Genomic DNA, 26,170 nt, shown 5'->3' with positions numbered 1-26,170 from the left:
AATAAGTTGTGCTAAAGCAGTAATGAATTTTAAAAAATGATTCTTAAATTTAAAACCTTTGATCCCGAGCATCGCCGGGAACGTTCAAGTAGTATAATATAATATAATACAATACAATACAATACAATACAATACAATACAATACAATACAATACAATACAATACAATACAATACAATACAATACAATACAATACAATACAATACAATACAATACAATACAATACAATACAATACAATACAATACAATACAATACAATACAATACAATACAATACAATACAATACAATACAATACAATACAATACAATACAATACAATACAATACAATACAATACAATACAATACAATACAATACAATACAATACAATACAATACAATACAATACAATACAATACAATACAATACAATACAATACAATACAATACAATACAATACAATACAATACAATACAATACAATACAATACAATACAATACAATACAATACAATACAATACAATACAATACAATACAATACAATACAATACAATACAATACAATACAATACAATACAATACAATACAATACAATACAATACAATACAATACAATACAATACAATACAATACAATACAATACAATACAATACAATACAATACAATACAATACAATACAATACAATACAATACAATACAATACAATACAATACAATACAATACAATACAATACAATACAATACAATACAATACAATACAATACAATACAATACAATACAATACAATACAATACAATACAATACAATACAATACAATACAATACAATACAATACAATACAATACAATACAATACAATACAATACAATACAATACAATACAATACAATACAATACAATACAATACAATACAATACAATACAATACAATACAATACAATACAATACAATACAATACAATACAATACAATACAATACAATACAATACAATACAATACAATACAATACAATACAATACAATACAATACAATACAATACAATACAATACAATACAATACAATACAATACAATACAATACAATACAATACAATACAATACAATACAATACAATACAATACAATACAATACAATACAATACAATACAATACAATACAATACAATACAATACAATACAATACAATACAATACAATACAATACAATACAATACAATACAATACAATACAATACAATACAATACAATACAATACAATACAATACAATACAATACAATACAATACAATACAATACAATACAATACAATACAATACAATACAATACAATACAATACAATACAATACAATACAATACAATACAATACAATACAATACAATACAATACAATACAATACAATACAATACAATACAATACAATACAATACAATACAATACAATACAATACAATACAATACAATACAATACAATACAATACAATACAATACAATACAATACAATACAATACAATACAATACAATACAATACAATACAATACAATACAATACAATACAATACAATACAATACAATACAATACAATACAATACAATACAATACAATACAATACAATACAATACAATACAATACAATACAATACAATACAATACAATACAATACAATACAATACAATACAATACAATACAATACAATACAATACAATACAATACAATACAATACAATACAATACAATACAATACAATACAATACAATACAATACAATACAATACAATACAATACAATACAATACAATACAATACAATACAATACAATACAATACAATACAATACAATACAATACAATACAATACAATACAATACAATACAATACAATACAATACAATACAATACAATACAATACAATACAATACAATACAATACAATACAATACAATACAATACAATACAATACAATACAATACAATACAATACAATACAATACAATACAATACAATACAATACAATACAATACAATACAATACAATACAATACAATACAATACAATACAATACAATACAATACAATACAATACAATACAATACAATACAATACAATACAATACAATACAATACAATACAATACAATACAATACAATACAATACAATACAATACAATACAATACAATGCAATACAATACAATACAATACAATACAATACAATACAATACAATACAATACAATACAATACAATACAATACAATACAATACAATACAATACAATACAATACAATACAATACAATACAATACAATACAATATAATATAATAAAATATATATGGTCCCCGTGGTTCTGTGGTTAGCTATGTCGGTCGGCTAGCTCTCCCACACGGTTGTGATGTCGGGTTCGATTCCCGATCAGGTCGAGGGTCTTTCCGAGCTGGAAATTTTCTCGACTCAGCACTGGGGCACGGTGTATCGTTGTACTTATCCTACAACATGCAAAATGTGCCGAAAACAATATCGATAACTTATTCTCTCAACTAATCTAGTTGAGCATTAGCCCCCCAGGCTAGCGTGCGATATTGTTTATTGTTTATAATATAATATAATATAATATAATATAATATAATATAATACAATATAATATAATATAATATAGTATAATATAACAAAATTTATTATAATATAATATAATAATATAATTGGATTAATGTGATAATAATATAGATATGATTCATATTATGTGAGATTATTAAAATTGAATTATAACAATTAGAAGTATAAAAGAAGATCTCGGTTGGCTGCTTTCCATAGCTAAAATATTAAAATTTTTAGCGTATAAGAGACAAGAATAATAATAATAATATTTGAAAAACATATGGAAATTGTCCGTTGTTGTGCTAAAATAAAATGTAAATTCATCATTCATTTGTTAGTCTGATTCACGACATATCAATAGTTGTTATTGTTCTGAAATAAGTTATTGCAGCAACATTGCAGCGTAACCATTCACCGTGTTAAGTCTCCAAACAATTTAGATATGATTATTATTAATATTATTTATTCAATATATGTACATCTATAATAAAAATAAATTATAAAATACAATAAGAAGTATTAGGACATGTAAAGACGATCTTGGTTGACTGCCTCTCATAGCTGAAACATTCCAAATAGTTTCGAAAAAATATGAACAGTGTCTGTTACATTCTGGTTGCAAATAAATATATGTTTTATACGACATGTCCATGGTTGTTCTGAAAGATATTTAGTGTGAAAAAAAAAATGCAGAACAAAATGCAAGTCGCAACACTTCACTGAGCAACTCTACCGTTTGCTCCCCTATCCTAAGGTAGATGGCGCTAAAAACCTCTTCAATCAACCCAAGACACAATCCCAAAAACGATCTTTTTCGATCTTTTTGTCTTCAATCTTTCGGAAGTGCGACTTGAAAACAAACAAAACACAACGAATAAAAATGGTACTTATCTGTTTCACGAAGATACGCTGGCACATTTCTTCACTTTTCCGGGTAGTAGTAGAACCTAAACTTAACGCTTCGACCAATTACACTATTTTTTATTGCGAAAAAAAAACAACTCTTTTCCTAAAAGTTTCAGTTGGCCTTGTTGCCAGTCTCCTCTCTAAATTCAAAAATGAATATTTTTCTATTTAAAAACTTAATAGTTTCAAAATCTAAATCTGTGTAGGTTTTAATTTTAAAACAGAGTAGTTTTGAATTCAACAAATGGATAATTTTGTACACATAAACTGATATTTTTTACGAACTTAATGAGTTTTATTAAACACAAAAAATGAGTTCAATTGTATACATCATTCTGAATAATAAATACACAGTATCTGCTTATGCTATGGTTACACGATTTTGAATAATAACAGAGTTACTCAATTTTCGTGTTGTTCCACTTTTTATGGAAATGAATTGTTTTCTAATCATTTTGAATTCATTTTAGGGAGCGTGTACCTTCTAGAACTGTCATTTATACTTGGATCCCTGATTGGGCCGAAAGAATCCATCGATCGACGTCGCCTATCAGCGATGCCAGATTGGAAAACATGTCTTTAAATGGAAGACATGTACCCTACGGTGAAGACATCTTTGTTTGTGAAGACAAATTGAAGACATTCAAAAATATGTGAAGACATAAGTAAAATATGTGATATGAAATATGACCCGCATTTTGCAGAGGTGGTGACCTCTTTTTTGCTCGACAGTTTTCGATTTGCCTGTAACTTTCTCAATTTTTGGTCGATCCCGAGGTAGGACGTAGCGCCCGAATAAAAAATAACATCAAAAAAACCTTAAAAGATGCTGTAATTGTACATAGTTATACCATGAGTTAACTACGTTTTTCATTGTAAATACATCAATTTTACATTAAATATCATTGTCCAGAACAATAAAAAACATTGTTTTTGTCATTTTTACCATGAAAAAGGGGTGTTGTTATTTATCTCAACAGCATTTTTCAGGCATTTTTCCCATACATTTAGAAGTCACTGACAATGTTTTTCATGGAAAAAATATTGTTGGTGGTAGATCCAACAACGAAAAATGTTGCTAAAACATGGTAATGACAAACATCGTTTGCAAGCTTACAGTAAAAATACCATGTTTCTTATGGTTACAATACAAAACATTGTCCGTTTACTGTTCTCACCGCATAATACATCGTAAATTTTTTTTCGGGCGTGCCACTCGGGTTGGAAGACATTTTTATTGATGAAAAATAACGATATTCAGGCATCTGGGTATCGATATCGATACGGTATTGGCCAATGCTAACCAGGGATACCAAATGTGCAGATTTGTCTGTAAAACGGATTTTTGGAGTCCGCGTGCAGATTTTTATTGATTTTCAAATATTTGCAGTTTTACCACGGTTTCTGCAGATTTTTGTTAGAGTCTCCTTATATTAGCGTAGATTTCCTTAAAATGTGTGCAGATTTTTACAGACTTTTACCTGCGCGAGCGAAATTTTTTCGGATCACGGATAGATTTATTTTAGATTTCGAACACACTTCTCCGGTTTTTCGAGCAGTTGCAAACACTTCAAAAACATCTGGCATCTCTTATGCTAACTAGTGATGGGAAATATCGAGCAAAATCGTTAACAATAACATCGATAGTTTTCAGTCTCTTATCAATATTATCGATAAATTATCGATAATTGTTGCAGGGGTGCGAGGTCGCAAAAGCAAGGATAATGTCTGTTCACTTGTGAATTTTACCGTAGCCTATTTGGCAAAGAGAATTAGGAACAATAATTGGCTATTTTGGGTAACTACTATAAGATATTTTGCAAGTGCAAGAAATAATTCGCATGCTTTGTGCCACCTGAACTGCCGCCTGCGACTTATCGATAATTATCGTTAGCGCCAAAAATTTAACGATATTATCGATATTAACGATAAATATCGATAACTTTCCCATCACTAATGCTAACAGAAAAATATCAAATGTCGAAGTCGAAGATGCCGATGGTGTCCTGTACGGCGGATCCAAAAACTTTCGATTTGTTTTAAGAATACGTTTGATGCGAATGGCCAAGTACGATGTGGGCATCATTTATTCGAAATTCAGGTAAGATAATGTAGTCCAGCTTGCCATTTATAAACTTAATTCTCCATTTCAGAAACGCCAGCAAGCCCAACCGGCAGTTATAATCGATCGTTGGTGGGTGAGAGAAGCACTTGCAAAGCTCCAGCTTGTAGTACCCAAAATAAGTGGTGTTCAGAAAAAGATGAATATCTACCGCTGGACGAAGACGAGTCTCCGATTCTTTTATCACAGGAAACTGTAAATTCAGTAACAGGTGTTACATGGGCCTGGAACAGCCCAAAACGTGCAACTACGATCGGTAATCAAAAACGTCCAAGAAATTTACTGTTTAACAATGTTGTGAGAAAATCAGGCAGTTCTGAAACACAACGTAAAAAAACGCTTACTGGTTTCTACAAATTTCAATCAGAACTGAAACTACTACAAGAGTCTAATAAATCGCCGGTTAATGGATTGAATTCGGAGGTAAAAGAAGGATGCGTATCTGTGCCAACTTTTTCGCCAAAGGTAACTATTGGAAGCGTAAACAATGATATCTGTTCCAGTCATACTAATGTGCCACAGAAATGTTGGGAGTCTGATTCATTTAACAATTCCGAACTTGATCGCTTGCTCCTAGAGGCTACTCAGCAAACAGACAACCAATTCAGTACAAGGGTATGTGCCCCAGTATTTTCTTCTAACGAAGTCAACAAAGAAAATAGCTTTGTTAAAAGTCGCACCAAAGAAAATTTTGATTCAAATTGTGATTTGCTGAACGATTCCGAGTTCGATGCATTCCTCATTCAAGCGTCCCAGGAGGTTGAATCTTGTGTCTCTCGTGGAATAAAAATAGGCGATGAAATAGCGACCACCTCTAAAAGAGGTACAACAATATCACGGCACAAGTCCATGCAAGAATCTTCAAGTTCAAAACCAGATATTTGCAGCCGAAGAGTTGAAGAACACTTCAATAACATCCAGGAGCCTTCTATGTCAAGCGATATTAAAGGTAATTATTACATATCAAACTTCATTTTGAATTTCTGTTTTCAATTACCATCTCAGTAAGATCAACTTGTTTTAGAATGAAGAACTGATTTTTTTGTTTTGCATTCCTTAAATACCAGGCAATAGAACGTAATAATTCCGTAAGACCGACATTACTGTAATCTAACAGTGCCCTAGTCTATGCCCAAAGTCATTTAGGTACATATTTAGCTATTCCTTAAGATCCCCTTGAAACTAAAGTCATAAGTTCATTATGAGAGTCGTAAATTAGCATCTCATGACGTAAAGGCCCAATTCAGAAGACGAGGTAAGCGACGAGTTACTGTCTGACCAATTTTGATATTACAAATGGCGACAAAGATTTTGGACGAGAAGCTCGTATGGAAAACTGCTTGATTCGCTCGTGACCAAACTGTCATCAATCAATTTAAGGGTGTCGAAAATCTGGAAAATCAGAGAATGTCCGGGAATTCATTTTCCGCTCAAAGAATATTCAGGGAAAATTATTTTCAGATTTCAGATTTTGCATTTTTACGAATTATGCGTTTTTTGTCGTGTTTCATTGCTTTATGACGCGGACTTTGCGGAATTTTACAGTGACCTGAAAATTAATTAAAAGGTGGAAATGTGTACAAGTCACAAATAGCGGCTCAAGTGGTACATGTGCCATTTTTACACTTTTTGGGTTTTTTGCATAAATTGATGCAGAACGCAATAACGTACTAGAATATCTAAGAAAAACCGATATCTGATAACCTAAATCAAAGTTGTAGCCAAAACAATTTTTGGTAATTAACATAATAACCATTTCGTTGAAAGCAAATGTCCAGTCTGCATGTAAGATGAATTGTAAGTCGAGTATCTAAGAATATGAAACAATCATGTCTTCAGCAAAGTTGGTCAAGTGATTAAGTACTTTCAGATGAAGATCTGTCTGCTTCGAAATTTTCTCACCAGTCGATCTAGATAATGTAAAATTTCTTCTGTTACCAAATACATATACACTAGCGCCACGAAGTGACAGAATTCCTCAACAAACAAATCATAATTCTATGGCACTTGATCACATGGACAATTCTGATGAAGACATGAATGTTCTATGCCCTAAGATTAGCGAGCTGTAATGCATCATTCATGCTCAGATTGGACATGTACCACTTTTGCTCTCAACATGTTCTGGTTGTCATTATTTTTCCTATAGAACAAAAGTGGTACATGTTTTTCCATTGAAGTTTGTGTAAGTTTCTCAACCAGAACTCGTTTTGCTTCCATTTACCGTCTTTTGAAACTTTTCCAGCAACGGTTTTATGCAGTTATGTTGGAAAAAATGTTGAAAATAATTTAAATAATATAATAATTAATATTTTTTTAATTTAAATAACAATAATTTGGTAATAGAAGAAATTTTACATAATCTAGATCGACTGGGGCTAATTCAAAGGAAAACACCCTGGTATCTTAAGGATTGTTATTTGGCCGATAATTACTACACGATGGACCCAGGTTCAACTTTTGGTAGACTACCGGTTGCCCTCCGGATCCTGAAATACCGTAGAAGAGGAAAACTGAAAATTGTTTTTGCTATAACTCTGGTATAAGTTATCAGATCTCGGCTTATCTTTGACATTATGGTATATTTTTGCATGTGATAGTTTCGAAAAAACACGGAAAATACTAGGATCTGTTCATCCTCTTCATTGAAGCAGACAGTGTATGTAGTTAGAGGAGCGAAAAATTAGCGAACTCAAAATATGATACAGCCTTGGAAATATATACACCGTATCAAGACGAGACTAGGATCTGTTTTTCAAAATTTATCTTGTTTACGGTAACTCCGGATCTTTTAGAGGGCTATCTGATGGCAAACTTGAGTAATATTCTGTCATTAGATCATTGATTTTCGCCTGGGAGTGGTTTAGAAAAAAAAGTGTGACTGTTCTTAAAAATTAACCTCTTCTATGGTAGATCCGGTGGGTCACGAGGTGGCTATCTTGGACCATATTTCGTTAAAAGATCGTTTTCCTTTTAAAAGTGATTTCTAAAAAAAAACAGGAAGCTTTAGGAAAACTTTTGAAAATTGACATTTTATGCTAGTTCCGGATCTTCCGGTGGCCACCTTGAACCACCTTTCGATCAAAAGATCATTTCGTTTTCAGTTTATCCCGCAGAAGCAGTTTCGAGAAAAACTTGGAAGCTCTAGGATCAGTTTATAAAATTGACCTCAGTTACGGTATTTCTGAAGATTGTATAACAATTCCTCGAAAACTATTCCCCAGAAAATAAAACGCCGAAGCTTTTTCCCCAGAAAACAAAATCCCAGAATGTACCAATCACCACAAAACTGTTACCCAGAAAGTACTAATCCCCAGAAAGTTATTATCCGGAATGAACCAATGCCCAGAAAACTATTTTCCAGAAAATACCGTTTTCCAGAAAACTGTTATCCAAAAACGAAGAAATATGCATTTTTATTTTTTTAACATGGAAAATCTATTAAAAACTGAGTTTTTGTATATCTGAAATGTATAACGATTCTATCATTTGAATCAACTTATTGTCAACTAATACATTTGTTCTTTCATGGAGTAAATAAGTAAGCGCTTGACACCAGACCATAGTCATAAAATCAGAGAACTTTCAGTAATCGTTTTTGGTGGAATGAACATCACAAGTCGACCACAAAAACACAGTAGCGAATTGATTTCTGAGGCTCCATCGACTAGTATATATCAAACGAGCGAAAGGGAACCCGGTTACAATTCCGGAGCCTGTTGAGTATACGTTTGCATTGGCGTGCACACCGGAAACGGTAGCGCCTTTGTAATCATGGCAACATGAATCCTTTCCTTCGAGAAGCCAACAAGAGATATCGGAAGAGTTTTCTTTTCTGTTTAACAGTCATACTAGCCATGGAAGTCTTTCATAGAGAGATATGGTTGGACAGGCTAGTAGAGCATGGTATTAAATTGCTGTGTCGATATTCTCTTCTTGGACCTTGAAAATCGAAGACTGGGGCACGCAAACTCTTAACAGCTTGTAGCGAATCCGCAGCAGGTCTCCAAGGTTTAGAGTCTCCAGTCGATAGATCAGTGTAGGTAAAGGAAGTCGGCAAATTCGATCCGTAACTTCGGGATAAGGATTGGCTCTGAAGACTGGGATGACTCGGGCTACGGGGATGCCGGGTCGCGGGTCTGCGGGTGTCGCGCCGTGGGCCTGCCGGCGCTTCTGCCTCAACGCACTCCGGGGCGTCCGGCCGTGTGGTGGTGTGGGCCGCCCGTTCGTCCGCCTCGCGCGGGCGTGCGGTGCGCTCGCTCGCCCGCCGCGCCCGGGTTCATATGCCTCCCGGTTTGGGCTGCAGTCATCGATAAACAGTCAATTCAGAATTCTGGTTACGGTGATGCTGGAGAAAAGTTTTCTGGGTATTGGTGCATTCTGGGAAACGGTTTTCTGGTAACTAGTACTTTCAGGGGTTTAGAATTCTGGTAACTAGTATATTCTGGGATTTGGTATTCTGGAGAATGGTTTATTCTGGGGAAAAACCTTCGGCACTTTATTTTCTGGGTAATGGTTTTCTAGGAAAAGTCGGACAACCCAATGAAAATATTACCAAGCGAACACGTCAAAATAACGTAAATTTACGTAAACCTGAATATTGTTACTGGTTTATGTAAATAGTACGCTTAAAAATTGGTGATAACAACGCAACAGCTTAATAAAGAGTGAGTACTTAGTTTTGGGTAAAAAAATGTATGGAGTTTTTAATATTGATATTGATGATTCAAGGTATCCGATTTTACCTACGATGACTTCCATGCGGATACTCAAAAGTAGGTAGATCACTTTTACCTAAAAGTACCTCACAGAAGGCCAGATTTACGTCAAAAATCGCATATATGGAAATTTTCATTTTTCTGTGTACTCTAATACGTACATTTTTTTGTTAGGGAACTAGAATTACATTTTCCATTGATGTGAACTTTTGTGAACGATGAATCATCCAAAATCCAAATACATATAACTAAAATGATTGATTTTTTTTTATTTTCGTCATAGCTGGAGCTACGCAGAAACCGATTCGAAGATGTACCAAGGAGGAAATTGAACAAAAACGTCAGGAGGCGCTAAAAAGGTTGCAGGAAAGACGTATGAAGCTGCTTTCGAGAGAGAGGAAATCGTAGAGCGATTAGAAAGTTAATTTTTTTTCTACTTTTTTATCTGAAAGTTAATCTATGAATGTTAAACCTTTGCAAATTTTAATAACCATGAGCTAAAAAGAAGACAAACTCTGAAATGATTCAAATACTATTGACATATAAGTAAAAAATCAATGTTATTAAAAGTAAATAAATTGATTTGTGAGGATTATATTGAACCTGTTACAATGCCGCCGTTTCATTTGCAAATTGATGACATTTCAGGAACGAAGGTAGGTACCAAAATTCCTTGAAATTATGAAACAAAATATAGGAACATTCCATTTGCAGGGTGCCCGTGCCTTGAATTTAATTTCTCTGCTATACATACACAGAAAAATGAAAATACCCAAATATGCGTATTTTTTATGCAAATCAGCCCTTTTGTGCGAGAAGGTACTTTTGGGCAGCGTTGCAAAGTGAGCGAGAAGCAAAACCTCCTTTCTGCTTGAGAACGAGACAAATGCTACGCTTCTCAAGCTTTTGCACACACGCTTTCGAGATACTCTTTCTTATTCATGCATTCCCCTGAGAAGCAGCAAGCACGCACCCAATGAGAATAAAAGAGAGGTGAGGAGGAGAGTGCATTTTTCTAGTATTGCTTCAAAAAATGTAAACAACTAGACGAACTTAATGGTAAACCCAAATAGCTACGTCACTATTTGGCATCAACTCTGGGCAGAGGGGGGCGAGCAGAGGGGCGCGTGCAAGTGTTAGTAAGTTTCATCCTCACCTCTCTTTTATACTCATTGGCACGCACCGACACGAAAACACTCTTTTGTATTGCTATTTGTGGGAGATGAATCGAGATAACCAAATAAATACACAAACAAGGGTAATGAACATCCAAAAAAAAAATCGATTTATATATATTTTATAATCACTCAAGAAATAATTAGAGTGTAGCCAAATTCATGCAACATATATACACCTTGAAATTTGTTTGACTTGTGGGTAAATCGGAATGATCAGAGTTGCCAATGTTCCAGTTTAAACTGGATTCTTCCAGTTTTTTTTCAAGTGATCCAGTCAAACAGTTTAATCCCAAAATCTTCCAGTTTTTCTGTATATCTGCCAGTTTTATCCAGATTTTTTGGACACTCAAGCTCCGACTGGTTTGGAAATATATTTAGAACGTAAATTTTGTGGTTTGATAAGCAGCATTTTCAGTGTTGTATCTTCTCGCACGAAACACGGCCAAACTCAGGATGTGTTGTGCATGGTTGAAATAGAAAGACAAGTAAGTTCAGCTTTATTCTAAAACTAACAAATAGGTGTTATCAGATCATGAAGAAAAAAAAATAATGGCAATGATGGGTTAATGTTATATAAAAATAGAAACAATCTATCTCAAAGATATTATATATAGCCGGTATTCTTCAAATTAATTTCAGTTGCGTAGCAGTTTAAAATTGATCGAATTCACAGATGTGACGTAAGAAAATGTTGCATCAATTAAAAAGCTTCATTTTCTTGATTTTGCGAGAAACTGGTTGCGCAATTTAAAATTTTGCTCCTGTAAATGAAAATTTTCAGTTTACAATTTCAACAAAATGTAGGCTCGAAGTTGCTGTATTTAAAACTTATATTGGATTCAATAACCATCACAGAGAAGCACTCTCACAATTTATTTTTTCGGTATTTTGTAAATTTATTCGGAATCCAGTTTTTTCTTCAGCAATCTTCCAGTTCAATTGAAAATTTTGTTGGCAACTCTGGGAATGATCGTGTGAAAGCGGAGTCGAGAAAACCTATTCTTTCGACGAAGTTTGCAGCGCATGGACGCGTTTGGAATGTGAAAAAAAAATCACCACAATGGCGCAGTTGCTCTCAGAAGGTAAGAAAAACACTCAAACTTTGAAGTTCGGTGAATAGTGAAAGAAAAGTGATTGAATGATTCGAAGATCCTTGGTGGTTCCTGTAGACACAAAATTCGTGATTGAATTTCCGAAAAGAGTGGTCGCCATTTCGATTGTGCGGGGAGGGAAGTGATTGTAACTGTTTTGAGTTTAATGGAGGCAATGTTCAGCTTTTTTCTGATTTCAAATTCCCACGGAAGAGCGGATTGGCACACTTCTGACTCCGACGTAGCAATGGGCGAGATCAATCCGTTTTTTGCAGAATCAATTCTCGCAGGTCGATTAATCGATGTTTAAAATCAATGTCTTTTGTACGATCTCTTGCTGAATCGATTCTTTACAAACAAATTTGACAATAAACGAGGTCGATCCGATTTTCAGCGGTATCGATATTTTTAGGTCAATTGTTCTATTTCTAGAATCGATCTTTCAAATATTGAATAATCGATTTAGGCGAAACGATTTTTTTTACGCAAGTTGCTTAATGAAAGGTTGATAAGCAATAATAAACCCTCGAAATGGCGGTAAGCAAATAAAAAAAAAAGCGACGGAAGGGAAGCAAGCAAAAAAAAACGACGGAAGGGCGGTAAGCAAAAAAAAAACCGACGGAAGGGCGGTAGGCAATAAGAAAAACCGACGGAAGGGCGGTAAGCAAAAAAAAAACGACGGAAGGGCGGTAAGCAAAAAAAAACGAGGGAAGGGCGGTAAGCAAAAAAAACCGACGGAAGGGCGGTACACAAAAAAAACCGACGGTAGGGCGGTAAGCAAAAAAAAACAGTTGGAAGGACGGCACAAAAAAAACACCGACGAAAGAGCGGTAGAAAAAAAAACGACGGAAGGGCGGTAGGCAATAAAAAACCGACAAAAGGGCGGTAAGCAAAAAAAAACGACGGAAGGGCGATAGGCAATAAAAAAAACGACGGAAGGGCGGTAAGCAAGAAGAAAAGCCGACGGAAGGGCGGTAGGTAAAAAAAAACACGAGAGGGCGATAGGCTAATGAAAAAAAATTACGGAAGGGCGGTGAGCAAAAAAAAACTATTGGAAGGATGGCAAAAAAATTGACAAAAGTGTCCTAGCAAAAAATGAAACGACGAAAGGGTGGTAGGCAAACACAAAAAAATAACGTAAGAGCGGTTAGCAAAAAAAAATCGTTGGAAGGACGGCAAAAAAAAACGACGAAAGGGCGGTAGGCAAAAAAAACGACGAAAGGGCAATACAAAAAAACCGACTGAAGGGCGGTAAGCAAAAAAAGCGATGGTAGGGCAGTAGGCAATAAAATAAAACCGACGGAAGGGCGATAGGCTAGGCAAAAGAGAAAAACAACGGAAGGGCGATGCGCAGAAAAAAAAACTGTTGGAACGACGGCTAAAAAAATTGACGAAAGGGCGGTAAGCAAAAAAAAAACGATGAAAGGACGGTAGGCAAAAAATAAACCGACGGAAAGGCGGTAGGCAAAAAAATTGACGGAAGGGCGTTAAGTAAAAAAAACCCTTGGAAAGACGACAAAAAAATCCGACGGAGGGCGATAGGCAGTAAAAAAACAGAAGGGCGGTAGGCAATAAAAAAACGGAAGGAAGAGCGGTAGGCAATAAAAAAAGACGGAAGGGCGGTAAGCACGAAAAATAACCGACGGAAGGGCGGTAGATAAAAAAAACACGAGAGGGCGATAGGCAAAAAAAAACTGCGGAAGGGCGGCAAGCAAAAAAGAAAACTGATTAAAGGATGGCAAAAAAAAATTGACGAAAGTGCCCTAACAAAAATAAAACGGCGAAAGGGCGGTAGGCATAAAAAAAACTGACGGAAGAGCGGTAAGCAAAAAAAACCGTTGGAAGAACAGCAAAAAAAACCGATGAAAGGACGGTAGGCAAAAAACCTGTCGGAAGGGCGGTAAGCAAAACAAAAAAGCGACGGAAGGGCAGTAGGCAATAAAAAACGACGGAAGGGCGATAGGCAAGAGAGAAAAACAACGGAAGGACGATGCGCAGAAAAAAAAACTGTTGGAAGGACGGCAAAAAAAAAGTTGATGAAAGGGCGGTAAGCAAAAAAAAACCGACGGAAAGGCGGTAGGCAAAAAAAAAGACGGAGAGCGGTAAGCAAAAAAACCGTTGGAAGGACGGCAAAAAAAACCGACGGAAGGGCAGGAAGGCAAAAAAAGAACGACGGAAGAGCGGTAAGCAAAAAAAAAACGACGGAAGGGTGGTTAGCAAAAAAAGCTATAAGAAGGCCGGTAAGTAAAAAAAACAGACTGAAATTACCGCACAAAAAGTACCGAAGAAAGGGCGAATTTGCGTTACGCAACTAGCGATTGCACCCTGGTCCGGATTTGGGTGTTGAAGTCTAAGGACAGATATTTCAGGCAGATATTGTGAAATAACTTCAAGATACGCTGGAAGATAACGAGTAAACACAAGAGGATTTCACTTGATTTTCCCGTCTGTTATGCTTTCGAGTGGTGGTGTGCATGTCTGGTCTAGGGCAAGGAGGTCCCGGAACATTTTCCCCGTTGACCGCTCGTAGCCTTAAGATTACAGAGCTCGCTTCGACAAGCAAAGGTCATGAGTTCGAATTGAAGATAATCAGAATGTTCGGTGTTAAAGAGACTTTTACGCATGGGTTTGTTCTCAGATCCCCCGCAAATAAATGTGAAATAAAACAATGGGAGAGCGACGATTGCCGAGTAAAATAGAAAAAAAAGGATTACAATATTTTGTTTTGTTTTGGTGAATTTTCAAATGGAAAAAACATTCGAAAATGCATTCGAAATACTCTGTTGTCGCAAATAACTACTGTATATAAAAGCCTTTAGCAGAACTCATCGAATTAATGAACTATGTAAATGCAATAAATTTGTAATTTAATATGTAATTTAGTATGATTCAATTTATACTTGAAAATTATAAAAAAACGAAACGAAACAACAAAGCGGAGACAAAACCAAACGACATCCGATAAATTGAAGATTGTTTGGGGCTCCAAATGGAACAAAAAAAACTTTGTTCTGGCTTTGTGCTATCAAGTTTCTTTTTTCCATATAACGATTCACCACCCTAATATATATAGACCTACAGATTAAACAACAACAAGATACAATGACGTCAAATTGATGAACAAAATTTTCATATTAAAAGTGTTTATAATCTGTATAACGAATTTGAAATATCTGTACCAGTTTGTATTCCGTATTTTATTCTTACACCATTACTTTCTGATGAAATGTTCATCGGGATAGTAGTTGCAAAGATCGATACGCATCACTGAAGTAACGAAGAAAATCTATAAAACCTGATGATCAATTTATCTGCACATTATTATGTTGACAGTAGACAAGGCGAATAATGTGGGAAATGAATCGAGATAACCAAATAAATACACAAACAAGGGTAATGAACATCCAAAAAGAAAAATCGATTTATATATATTTTATAATCACTCAAGAAATAATTAGAATGTAGCCAAATTCATGCAACATATATACACCTTGAAAATTGTTTGACTTGTGTGTAAATCGGAATGATCGTGTGAAAGCGGAGTTGAGAAAACCTATTCTTTCGACGAAGTTTGCAGCGCATGGACGCGTTTGGAATGTGAAAAAAAAAATCACCACACTATTCAGCGACAGTAAAAGAGTACGCGAGTTCCTGCAAGTGAGTAGGATTACTCGACCACAATTGCTCGACTAGGAGGTGTGCTTGAAAAACTGTGCTCGAAAACGAAAATGCTTTCTTCATTTTGTTGGGCAAATCGGACATTGTACAACAAATAAAAAACGCGATTTATCGTGAGCAACGTGTTAGTTCGATGTAGTTTAATTGCACATGTAGTGAAGAATGACAAAATGTGTTAAAGGATTGCATCAGCCAATTTTTGAAACAAACAGTGTTGGTTTTCTGTCGAGGTAGACCGGAGTGAGCCACGCAATACGAGGGGCGCATGAATGATGACGGCATATGGTGTATTTTCTAACACTCCTCCTCACCAAGTGCCGTCGTTACCCTTCGTTGATGACAGTCCTAGGAGTTCAGACAGCTTTTTAAGTTTCGTGGTTCCAAGCGGCTTGGTTAGAAGGTCAGCCGCCATCTGATCGGTGGGACAATACTCAAGTCGCATTACTCCCTTGTCGACCAGCTCTCGATCCGATAGTACAAACTGAATGCATCCTTGATTGTCCTCCAAGATGCATGTCGGACCGTCAAATGTTTCGCCCATGTCACAGAACAATCTTCTTAACCATACCGCCTCTTGGCTGGCCTCTCCGAGCGCAACGTACTCGGACTCCATAGAGCTGAGCGTGACACTGTGCTGGATCCTGCTGCCCCAGGAGATTGCTCCTCCTGAATAGAGGAAAGCGTAGCCTGTTGTGGACCGACGAGTGCTACTATCGCCAGCCCAATCAGCATCTGAGAATCCGTAAAGTCCCTGGTTGTTCGTGTATTGCAGCTTAGCTCCTTTTGTTGATTTCAGATAACGAAGCACTCTCTTCGCAGCAACCCAATCGTTTTCGGTTGGAGCGCACACCTTCCGACCAAGGATGGATGCACTCACGGCGATATCGGGACGAGCGCTAACAGTGACGTAAAGCAAGGCACCAACTAGACTACGGTAAGCCGTGTTATCCGGGAACGGTGAGCTGGTATCAATCGATGAAGTGTACCCAGTATCCATCGGACAGTTGGTAGTTCTGTTGTCCGAATCTTGAAGTGATTTTGTCGATGTAGCTCTCCAAACATATGCTGTATTTCCCGTTCTGTCGCTGAATTTCCAAACCTAAGAAGAAGCTTGGCTTTCCTAAATCGGTAATGTCGAACTTCGCACTCAATGCTTTGGTCACTCGGTCGATCTCCGAAGAATCTTGGCAGGCGACCAATATGTCGTCGACATAGACGAGCAGATAGACTCTCAGTCCACTAACGATCTTGGTGTACAAACACTGATCCGCTTTACTCTGCGTAAATCCTAAGCTCAGCAAAACGCTATGTAGATGCTGGTTCCAGCACCTGGCTGATTGTTTGAGGCCATAGATGCTGCGGCGAAGCCTACACACTAGCCGTTCTTTACCCTTCTCGATGAAACCAGGCGGTTGTTTCATGTACAGTTCTTCGGCCAAATTTCCGTAAAGATATGCGGCCTTGACGTCCAGCTGTCGAAGCACTAAATTACGTTGGGATGCTACTGCTAGCAAAGCTCATAGGGTGGTTTGCTGGATTACAGGTACGAATGTTTCCTCAAAATCCTGCCCATACTTCTGTGTGTAGCCCTGGGCTACTAGACGAGCTTTATATTTAACGATCTCATTGGCCGCACTCCTTTTGATTTTATAGATCCACCTACAGCCGACTGCCTTGCGACCGAGTGGAAGTTCGGTGAGCTCCCACGTGCCATTCCGATCGTGGGAATCCAACTCCTCCTTCATCGCAGCTCTCCATTGCTCTTTGTCCGGGCCAGATAATGCCGCTTCCAAGCTTTGCGGCTCATCGTCTGCAGCCTGAACATAGAATGTCTCATCAATAAGACGACGAGGGGGAATCCCCTTGTTGATGCGAGATGATCGACGAAAAATTTCATCCGGTTTAAATCCTTCGAAGTCGGACTCGGTCTCGGCAGAACTGTGGAACTTATTGCTATCATCGGAGTCATCTTCTGGATCCCCAGCTTCTTCCGGTTCCTCGATTTCCGGTTCGTTCCCGTCATTCTCGTCGAAAGCAGGCAGCTTCAAAATAGCGTTACTTTTTGCAGGAGGAATAGAGCTTGTACCAGATTGAAGTTCCTCGTAAGTGCCACTAGCCAGCTCAAGGAACTTGGCGTCCCTGCTAATCCCCTTGTTGATGCGAGATGATCGACGAAAAATTTCATCCGGTTTGAATCCTTCGAAGTCGGACTCGGTCTCGGCAGAACTGTGGTACTTATTGCTATCATCGGAGTCATCTTCTGGATCCCCAGCTTCTTCCGGTTCCTCGATTTCCGGTTCGTTCCCGTCATTCTCGTCGAAAGCAGGCAGCTTCAAAATAGCGTTACTTTTTGCAGGAGGAATAAAGCTTGTACCAGATTGAAGTTCCTCGTAAGTGCCACTAGCCAGCCCAAGGAACTTGGCGTCCCTGCTAATGGTGACACGGTTCTTCGTGGGGTCTAAAAAACGATAGGCCTTTCTTCCGTCGGCATACCCGACGAACACCATCTTTTTCGCTTTCGGATCCAATTTCCGCCTTTTATCGTCCGGTACGTGAACATACGCTTCGGTGCCGAACACACGCAGGAAAAAATAATTGGGTTTCTTCCTCCACCAACGTTCGTACGGCGTAGCTTCTATCGCAGCAGTCGGCAGCAAGTTTTGCAGGAAATTGGCAGTTGACACTGCCTCGCCCCAGTATTGTTTGCCCAGACCAGCTTCCGTCAGGAGACATCGCATCATCTCTTGCAAACTGCGATTCTTCCGCTCAGCTGTCCCGTTTTGTTGCGGACTATACGGGGCTGTCTGTTCCAGTCGAATTCCATTCGTCGTCAGAAATCTTTTCAAGTCATTGCCGGAATACTCTCCGCCTCCATCTGAGCGGATCACTTTTGGCAATTTTCCAAACTGGTTCTGCATCATCTTCGAATACTCGACGATTTTGTCAGCAGCCTCAGACTTGTTAGTTAGCAGATACAAAACGCAATACCGGCTGTAATCGTCAACCATCGTCATCAAATAACGGTTTCCGCTGGGAGTTGCTACCTCCAAAGGCCCACATAAATCGGTATGAACGAGATCTCCAATGGCGCCGGATGTTGACACAGATTTGTTTGGAAACGGTGCGCGACTCATTTTGCCTTCATAGCACACTCCACAATCGGATTTTACATCGCATTCCTGCAAGTTCAGACCGGTTCCCAAATTCTCTCGGACGATTTTCTCCACAGCTTGCTTATCTCGATGGCCAAGACGACGATGCCACACATGAATGCAATTCGGATTGTGGCCTGAAGTCGCCGTGAACGCCTTCTGCACAAAAAATTTCAGTCGGTACAAGTTTCCGCTTCTTTCAGCCTGGAGCAAAACCTTTCCATTTTTCTGGATTTCGCAGTTAGTTCTATTGAACAAGACAGATCATCCCTCGTCGGTTAGTTGGCTTACCGACAGAAGATTTCCGGCCAACGCTGGAACATGATACACCTGCTTGACGGTCACAGGCACCTCCTTACCATTTCCATTCAGCGATCGAAATCTGCTCGAGCCAACACCTACCGCTGCGATATGTTTGCCATCAGCAAGGCCAATCGTCGAATCTATTTCCGTCACATTTTCAAGAAGCGATGCGTCACTGGTCATATGCGATGTGGCTCCCGAGTCTAGACACCACACAACATCGCCGGAACGACCAGCCAGCAGACCAGCAGCCAGACACACCTCGTCAGATTCTTTTTCTCTAACCACTATGTTAGCTTTGTGATGGTTATCACGCTCATTCTTCTTGTCGTATTCCAGCTTTCGACAGTCCCGGCGGAAATGTCCTTCTTTACCACAATAGTGGCACACTTTTTCCTTCTTCTTTTGCTTCTTTTGACTCACTTCCGTTTTCAGTACTTTTTCTTCACTTCCTCTAACGCTGCCACCGGACTTCTCGCACCGCTTTCGCCATTCGTCAAGCAACTTGCCCTTCACAAACTCCAGTGTTAACTCAACCTCGGGGCGGCTTTCCAACGCCGTGATCAACCCGTCGTAGGAATCGTTAAGACTCGACAAAATAATGGCAACCAGCCAGTAGTCCTTCAGCGCATCACCCATATTCGACAGCCGATTAGACAGTTGCGTGATATTAGCCAAATGATCGGCCATATTCCCATTCTCCGGCAAGTGCATCCGGAAAAGCTTCCGCAAAACTTGAATTTTAGTGGCAAGCGATGACCGTGCGTGATAGTTTTTCAGTGAAGTCCACATCTGGCGAGCCGTGGTGCAGGGTAGTACGTGGCACGTCTGGCCATCTTCGATTGAGAGGCCGATCAGAGCCCGAGCTTTCCCGTCTTTGTAGGTCCAGGACGAATTCGGCACTTCCGGCTTCTCTTCATCGACGACATTTTTGACTCCTTCTCTAAACAGCAGTAGCTCCATACGAAACTTCCAGAGCTCGTAGTTAAAATCATTTAATTTTTCTACGCTCAAGCTCGCGTTCGATGCCATGGTGCTAGGTTTAGTTTTGGTAAAGCAAAAAAAAAATGTCCACTTCACAGTTCGAAATGTTTCTGTCCAAAAATAACACTCAATCCGATTTCCGAACGGATTTCTTCATAATCCGCGGTCTATGCGCACTCGCGACGCTGGACCCAAAACCTGTTGGGCAAATCGGACATTGTATAACAAATAAAAAACGCGATTTATCGTGAGCAACGTGTTAGTTCGATGTAGTTTAATTGCACATGTAATGAAGAATGACAAAATGTGTTAAAGGATTGCATCAGCCAATTCTTGAAACAAACAGTGTTGGTTTTCTGTCGAGGTAGACCGGAGTGAGCCACGCAATACGAGGGGCGCATGAATGATGACTGCATATGGTGTATTTTCTAACACATTTACCCGGTTTTGTTTCGTGCACAGACAGCCGAACGTGGGGAAAAAATCTGTAAAGTATCGCATACTGGAATGTGTAGGGTACCCAAGGGTACCGGACTGCTTTGGTAAGTTTTTTATAGCAGTCTAAAATAAGATTATTTGGTCCCTAGATGAGTAATGTCGCTAGTGTGTCCATTGTGTTCGAGGTAAATCATGTTGCGTAAAAGATCCCAAGCACTCGTCGTATAAATAATGCCTTGTTCAGACTACGCCGGATATCACCTGATATCGCCAGATGATATCGGATATCACCTCGAGTGTTCACACTACTGTGAGCTGATATGATTCGACATTTGCTTTGGTAATTGAAAAGAGAAGAAAACAAAAAAAGGCAAAGCTAAAACAAGACAACAAGAGTAATGGGATTAGGATAGAGATGTCAGGTAGTTGGCTCACACCAACGCGAACTCTCATATGCAATTGTCAAAATGTGCGGGATAACAAGAGCAAAAATATTTCCTTCCTTTTTTCTCGCATGCAACGCGAATTGCGAAATTTTTGGGTTGCGTCAAATGTCGGTTGCCCGTGTTGCCAACTGCTGGAAATGTGGTTATTATTGGTTTTCGAACATGATATCCGCGATAGCCGTTGACTGCTCGATTGTATGAAATATCAGGTAATATGGATGGTGATATGGCCTCGATAGCACGAATCGCCTGATATCAGGTGATATGCGGTGTAGTGTGAACGGGGTATAACGCTTGCACAGCAGTCTGTGTAGTTAGGGATGGGAATTGATTTTCTAACGTAAGAAAAACATTTTTAATGCAGCTGTTCAAATAACCATGTTCATGACAGCGTGAGCGGTAAAATTCATGAAAAGGAAATTACGGAATTACTCGAATAAAGGACAGAAGACTAAACAAAGTACTTTGCTTGCTTTATAATGATAAAACTAAAATAAAAATCTATATATGCTGGCAGTAAGATCTTACTAGGGGGGAGGGAGGGTATCAAAAAATCTTACGATATCTTACAAGGGAGGGAGGGGGAGTTGAAAAAGAGGAAAAATCTGTTAACGTAATTATTGAACGGCCCCATACTCTGAATAATAAATCATCTTATGAAGGCTCAACGACTCCGTTCAGTGTAACGACGTTTGACGTTACGTTCCCAGTAGATCAACTCTATACATAACCTTTAAAAATGAAGCGACGGCAGCGACATTACTTATCTAGGGACTAAATAATCTTAACCGTTATGTACTCGGCAGGGTACCCGGGTACCTTTTTAGTTTTTAGTGCTTTAAAAACAAGGATAACCTCAACTCAGTCAGCTGAAACTTATAGAATGCTCCTAACTAGTGGAAATAAACCATTTTCCACCATCAGATTGTTTATAGCAGCAGAGGGGGCCGAAGGGGGGATTTCGAATTATTTTACCCTATAAGTACTCGGCAGGGTACCCACAAAATGGAATGCTTCTTGCTTTTTCATTTCTTGTCCGATTTTCGATCTTGATCCGTCAAAAGATTGGAAAATCTGTCTACTTTTAGGATCCGGGACCGACATGAACCTGTGACCACATCTGGTTCCTATTAATCCGGATCATGTCCCGATGAGACAAAGTAGTACAATTGTCAATAAAACCGAACAAAATTGGTATCAAAGTTCATGAAATCACTCCAGGAGTTGATTTTCATTCATTTTGAGTCCATCTGATAAGTTGTCCGAAATTGTCATTTCGGATCGCATTCCCGATCTTGAACATGGTCCCGAAGTTCCGGATTTACGGGAACCATTTGGGAACTATGGCTCTTTAGGTCACGTATATTAAAAATAGACAAATTTTCCAATCTTTTGACGGGTTAAGATCGAAAATCGGCCAAGAATTGAAGAAGTAAGAAGCATTTCATTTTGGTGGGTACCCGGGTACCCTGCCGAGTAGTTACATAACGGCACAGAATAACGGTTAAATAGTCTAATGCAAAACCAGCCGAAGCAAACAGCTACCGAAGTAGTCCGTTATACCCTATTTGAAATATTTTTTTTTGTCGCTCCGCAACTATTCGCGTTGACGGTGTTACTGATATTTGTTTGGTTTTTGCATGCGAAAAAGAAGGAAGGAAATATTTTTGCTTTTGTCATCACGCACATTTTGACAATTACATATGAGTGTTCACGTAGGTGTGAACAGCCTTCAAAATCTCTTACAACGCGAATAACCCGAATCATAATGCATCTTGAAACAATTATTGTACTCGGCTGGTTGTACTCGCGAGAAGGGAACTACACGCAAGTAAAAGAGTTGGCGCGCTCGTGTGCATATGATCTTGGAAGCGAATGCGAGTAAGGAAGACAGCGAGAAAGGACGAGAAATAGCTTGAATGGAGAATATTCCATTGTGTAAGGCCTCTGCCATGCTGAATGCCAACACGAGCGATCGGGTGAGATTCTTGCAGTAAGCAGAGCTGTTTATTAACCTACGGCAAAAATCTCGCTCGATCGCTCGCGTTGGCGTTCAGTATGGCAGAGGCCTAAAATCGGCAGTTACGAGAACCCCACTTGAGTATAGTCACTGTATGTTTTACTAGTCTGGCGGAGTGGATTCGGGAACCAAGTTTAACTGTTATAACGGGAACCAGTCGTATTGAATTTCCATTGACTGGTTCCCGTTATAACAGTTAAAATTGGTTTCCGAATTCACTCCGCCAGACTAGTAAAACATACAGTGACTATACACTTGAGGTGTTGCATGCTGTTCATGAGTGAGACTAGAAATACTCAGAGAGAGAGAGAGAGCGAGAGAGAGAGAGAGAGAGCGAGCGAGAGAGAGAGCGAGAGAGAGAGAGAGCGAGAGAGAGAGAAAGAGAGAAAGAGCGAGAGAGAGAGAGAGAGAGAGAGAGAGCGATGAAAAAAGCCGCCAATTTGGCAACTAGGTTTCACAAGTCAGGGGTACCAGATCTCTTCTCAAAGCGCAATGTTGACTAACTTTTTCGACTCGTATAGCTGATTTTGACGGTACTCCTGGACGGTACTCCCGGAAGTCCTGGGGAATAATAGTGCATCACAAAAGCCGTGAAGGTGTTAAATTTTATATTTAGGTTAAATTTTATATACTTCACTGTGATAAAGCAACTTTGGAGCATTCTCAATTCATTGTTTAGTAAATAAACACGAAAAACGTGTTAAGATAAAAATATTCTTTATTGTACCTGATATCAATACCTCTCAATGTGCTACCTTCCTTGTTCGTTTGGCTCACAACATTCTCTCCGCATATCTCTACCTCTGAGTATTACTAATGCCTTGTTCAGAATACGCTGGATATCACCTGATATCGCCAGATGATATCGGATATCACTTCGAGCGCTCACATCGGAGTGAGCTGATATGATTTGGCATTTGCTTTGGTAATGAAAAAGAGAAGAAAACAAAAACAGGTCAAAGTTAAAACAAGAAAACAAGAGCAATGGGATTAGGATATAGATGGCTCACACCAACGCGAACTCTAATATGCAACTGTCAACATGTGCGGGATGAAAATAGCAAAAATATTTCCTTCCTTTTTTCTCGCATGCAACGCGAATTGCGAAATTTGTAGGGTTGCGTCAAATGTCTGTTGCTCGTGTTGCCAACTGCTTGAAATGTGGTTATCATTGGTTTTCGAACATGATATCCGCGATAGCATGTAGCCGAGGTGATATCCGTTGACAGCTCGATTGCATGGGATATCAGGTAATATGGATGGTGATATGGCCTCGATAGCACGAATCGCCTGATATCAGGTGATATGCGGTGTAGTGTGAACGGGGTATAAGTGAGACTCACAACACTGCTTTTGGTTACCTGCATGGAAGTCAGCATTTAGGTAAAATTGGATACCCTAAATCATCAATATCAATATCAAAAACTCCATACAATTTTTTACCCAAAACTAAGTATTCGCATTTTATCCGCATTCACATCTTAGGGACGATCCATTAATGATGTCACGCAAAATTTGGAAAAAATTAACTCCCCCCTCTCCCTTGTCACAAGCTGTCACAACTTCCTTGACCCCCCACCTTAATTACGTCACGTTTTTAAGCCCCCCTCCCTCTGTTTTGGTAATAATTGATTGAAAATCAAGAAATTTGTTAGAAATGCATTTTTTCTTAATAAGAACGACTGAAAGAAAAACTGAAACTAAAAGGAAAAGAAGATTATAGAAGATAACTAGAAAGCGTTTAGTTCTAAGTCCAAGGATGCTGTTGATGGAGTCGCATATCGACGACATAGAATGCCGAGACAGTAACTGCAGCATCATTGCTGATTTTTGAAAGACCATCTATATTTAGTTCCTCTTCTTCAATCAATTCGCAATCCAAATCATTCCACATGTTACAATAGCCAAGCATTTTTATTTACCTTTTGTCACAAGTTTTGTATTTATTGATTGGATTGAGAGACACTGAAAATTAATGAAATTGCGCTGTCATTCATAAACGAACCTGCACGGTAAAACATAATTAACGAACATTATGCTTTTTAACATGAAAAAAAAAATGTCTTTTATTTTATTCAAAGCAAATCTTAGGCAAAAAGGGATCGTAGAACTATAAATGAATGATGCAAATATCATAAATAGTTCTGAGTTGAACTCTGTGGTTAGGTATGTGACTTTTTTATTTATTTATTTTTTTTTTTGAGTTTAAATGTGATGTCACACTCAAGCTAACCCCCCCTCCTCCATATGTCACAAAATGTCACAATAATTGAAATACATACATACATTTTAATCCAATAATAAACCTGTACACTGGTTCACTTAAATTTAACAAAACATCACCGGTCTAATCTTACAAAACTGTGTACCTTGTGAAGAATTTCAAAAAATGATATTCGCTTATGTATGGTGAAAAATAGAACTGTAGTTCTTGGCAACAAACGGCACAAAAACTGTGTTGCCGAAACGATAGATTTTCTCTTCGCGCGACTCTATATACATAGACTCTGGGCGCAAGAGCTGAGAAGCTACGAATGCAGTGCCGTAACTAGGGTTGTCGATATTAAAAATATAATATCGATATCTGCTCTATCGATATTTAAA

At 38.1% G+C, this 26,170-nt stretch overlaps 2 protein-coding genes across 6 annotated transcripts in view; both read left to right on the top strand.

Moving 5' to 3' along the window:
- Window positions 1–5,396: 5,396 nt before the first annotated feature.
- Window positions 5,397–10,871, top strand: LOC129729636 (uncharacterized). The gene is made up of 3 exons (XM_055688360.1): window positions 5,397–5,537; window positions 5,590–6,507; window positions 10,560–10,871. Exons 1-3 carry the CDS (start codon window positions 5,510–5,512, stop codon window positions 10,682–10,684), a joined length of 1,071 nt encoding a protein of 356 aa, XP_055544335.1. The 5' UTR covers window positions 5,397–5,509; the 3' UTR covers window positions 10,685–10,871.
- A 1,168-nt stretch (window positions 10,872–12,039) lies between these two features.
- LOC129719697 (uncharacterized) overlaps window positions 12,040–26,170 on the top strand; it is a 32,339-nt gene continuing 18,208 nt past the window's right edge. Inside the window, exon 1 of one of the 5 annotated variants that reach the window (XM_055671106.1) lies at window positions 12,040–12,536. In XM_055671106.1, coding sequence (XP_055527081.1) covers window positions 12,515–12,536 — 22 coding nt within the window. In that variant the 5' untranslated portion in view covers window positions 12,040–12,514. Of the gene's footprint in view, window positions 13,145–16,011; window positions 16,203–20,467; window positions 21,205–26,170 lie in introns of those variants that run through there. The other 4 variants (XM_055671121.1, XM_055671114.1, XM_055671125.1 and 1 more) reach the window with 4 other exon arrangements.

The sequence above is a fragment of the Wyeomyia smithii genome, chromosome 1 (assembly GCF_029784165.1).
Source record: "Wyeomyia smithii strain HCP4-BCI-WySm-NY-G18 chromosome 1, ASM2978416v1, whole genome shotgun sequence".
In the NCBI taxonomy this organism is placed as follows: domain Eukaryota; kingdom Metazoa; phylum Arthropoda; class Insecta; order Diptera; family Culicidae; genus Wyeomyia; species Wyeomyia smithii.
This window is presented reverse-complemented; position numbering and strand designations above follow the sequence as displayed.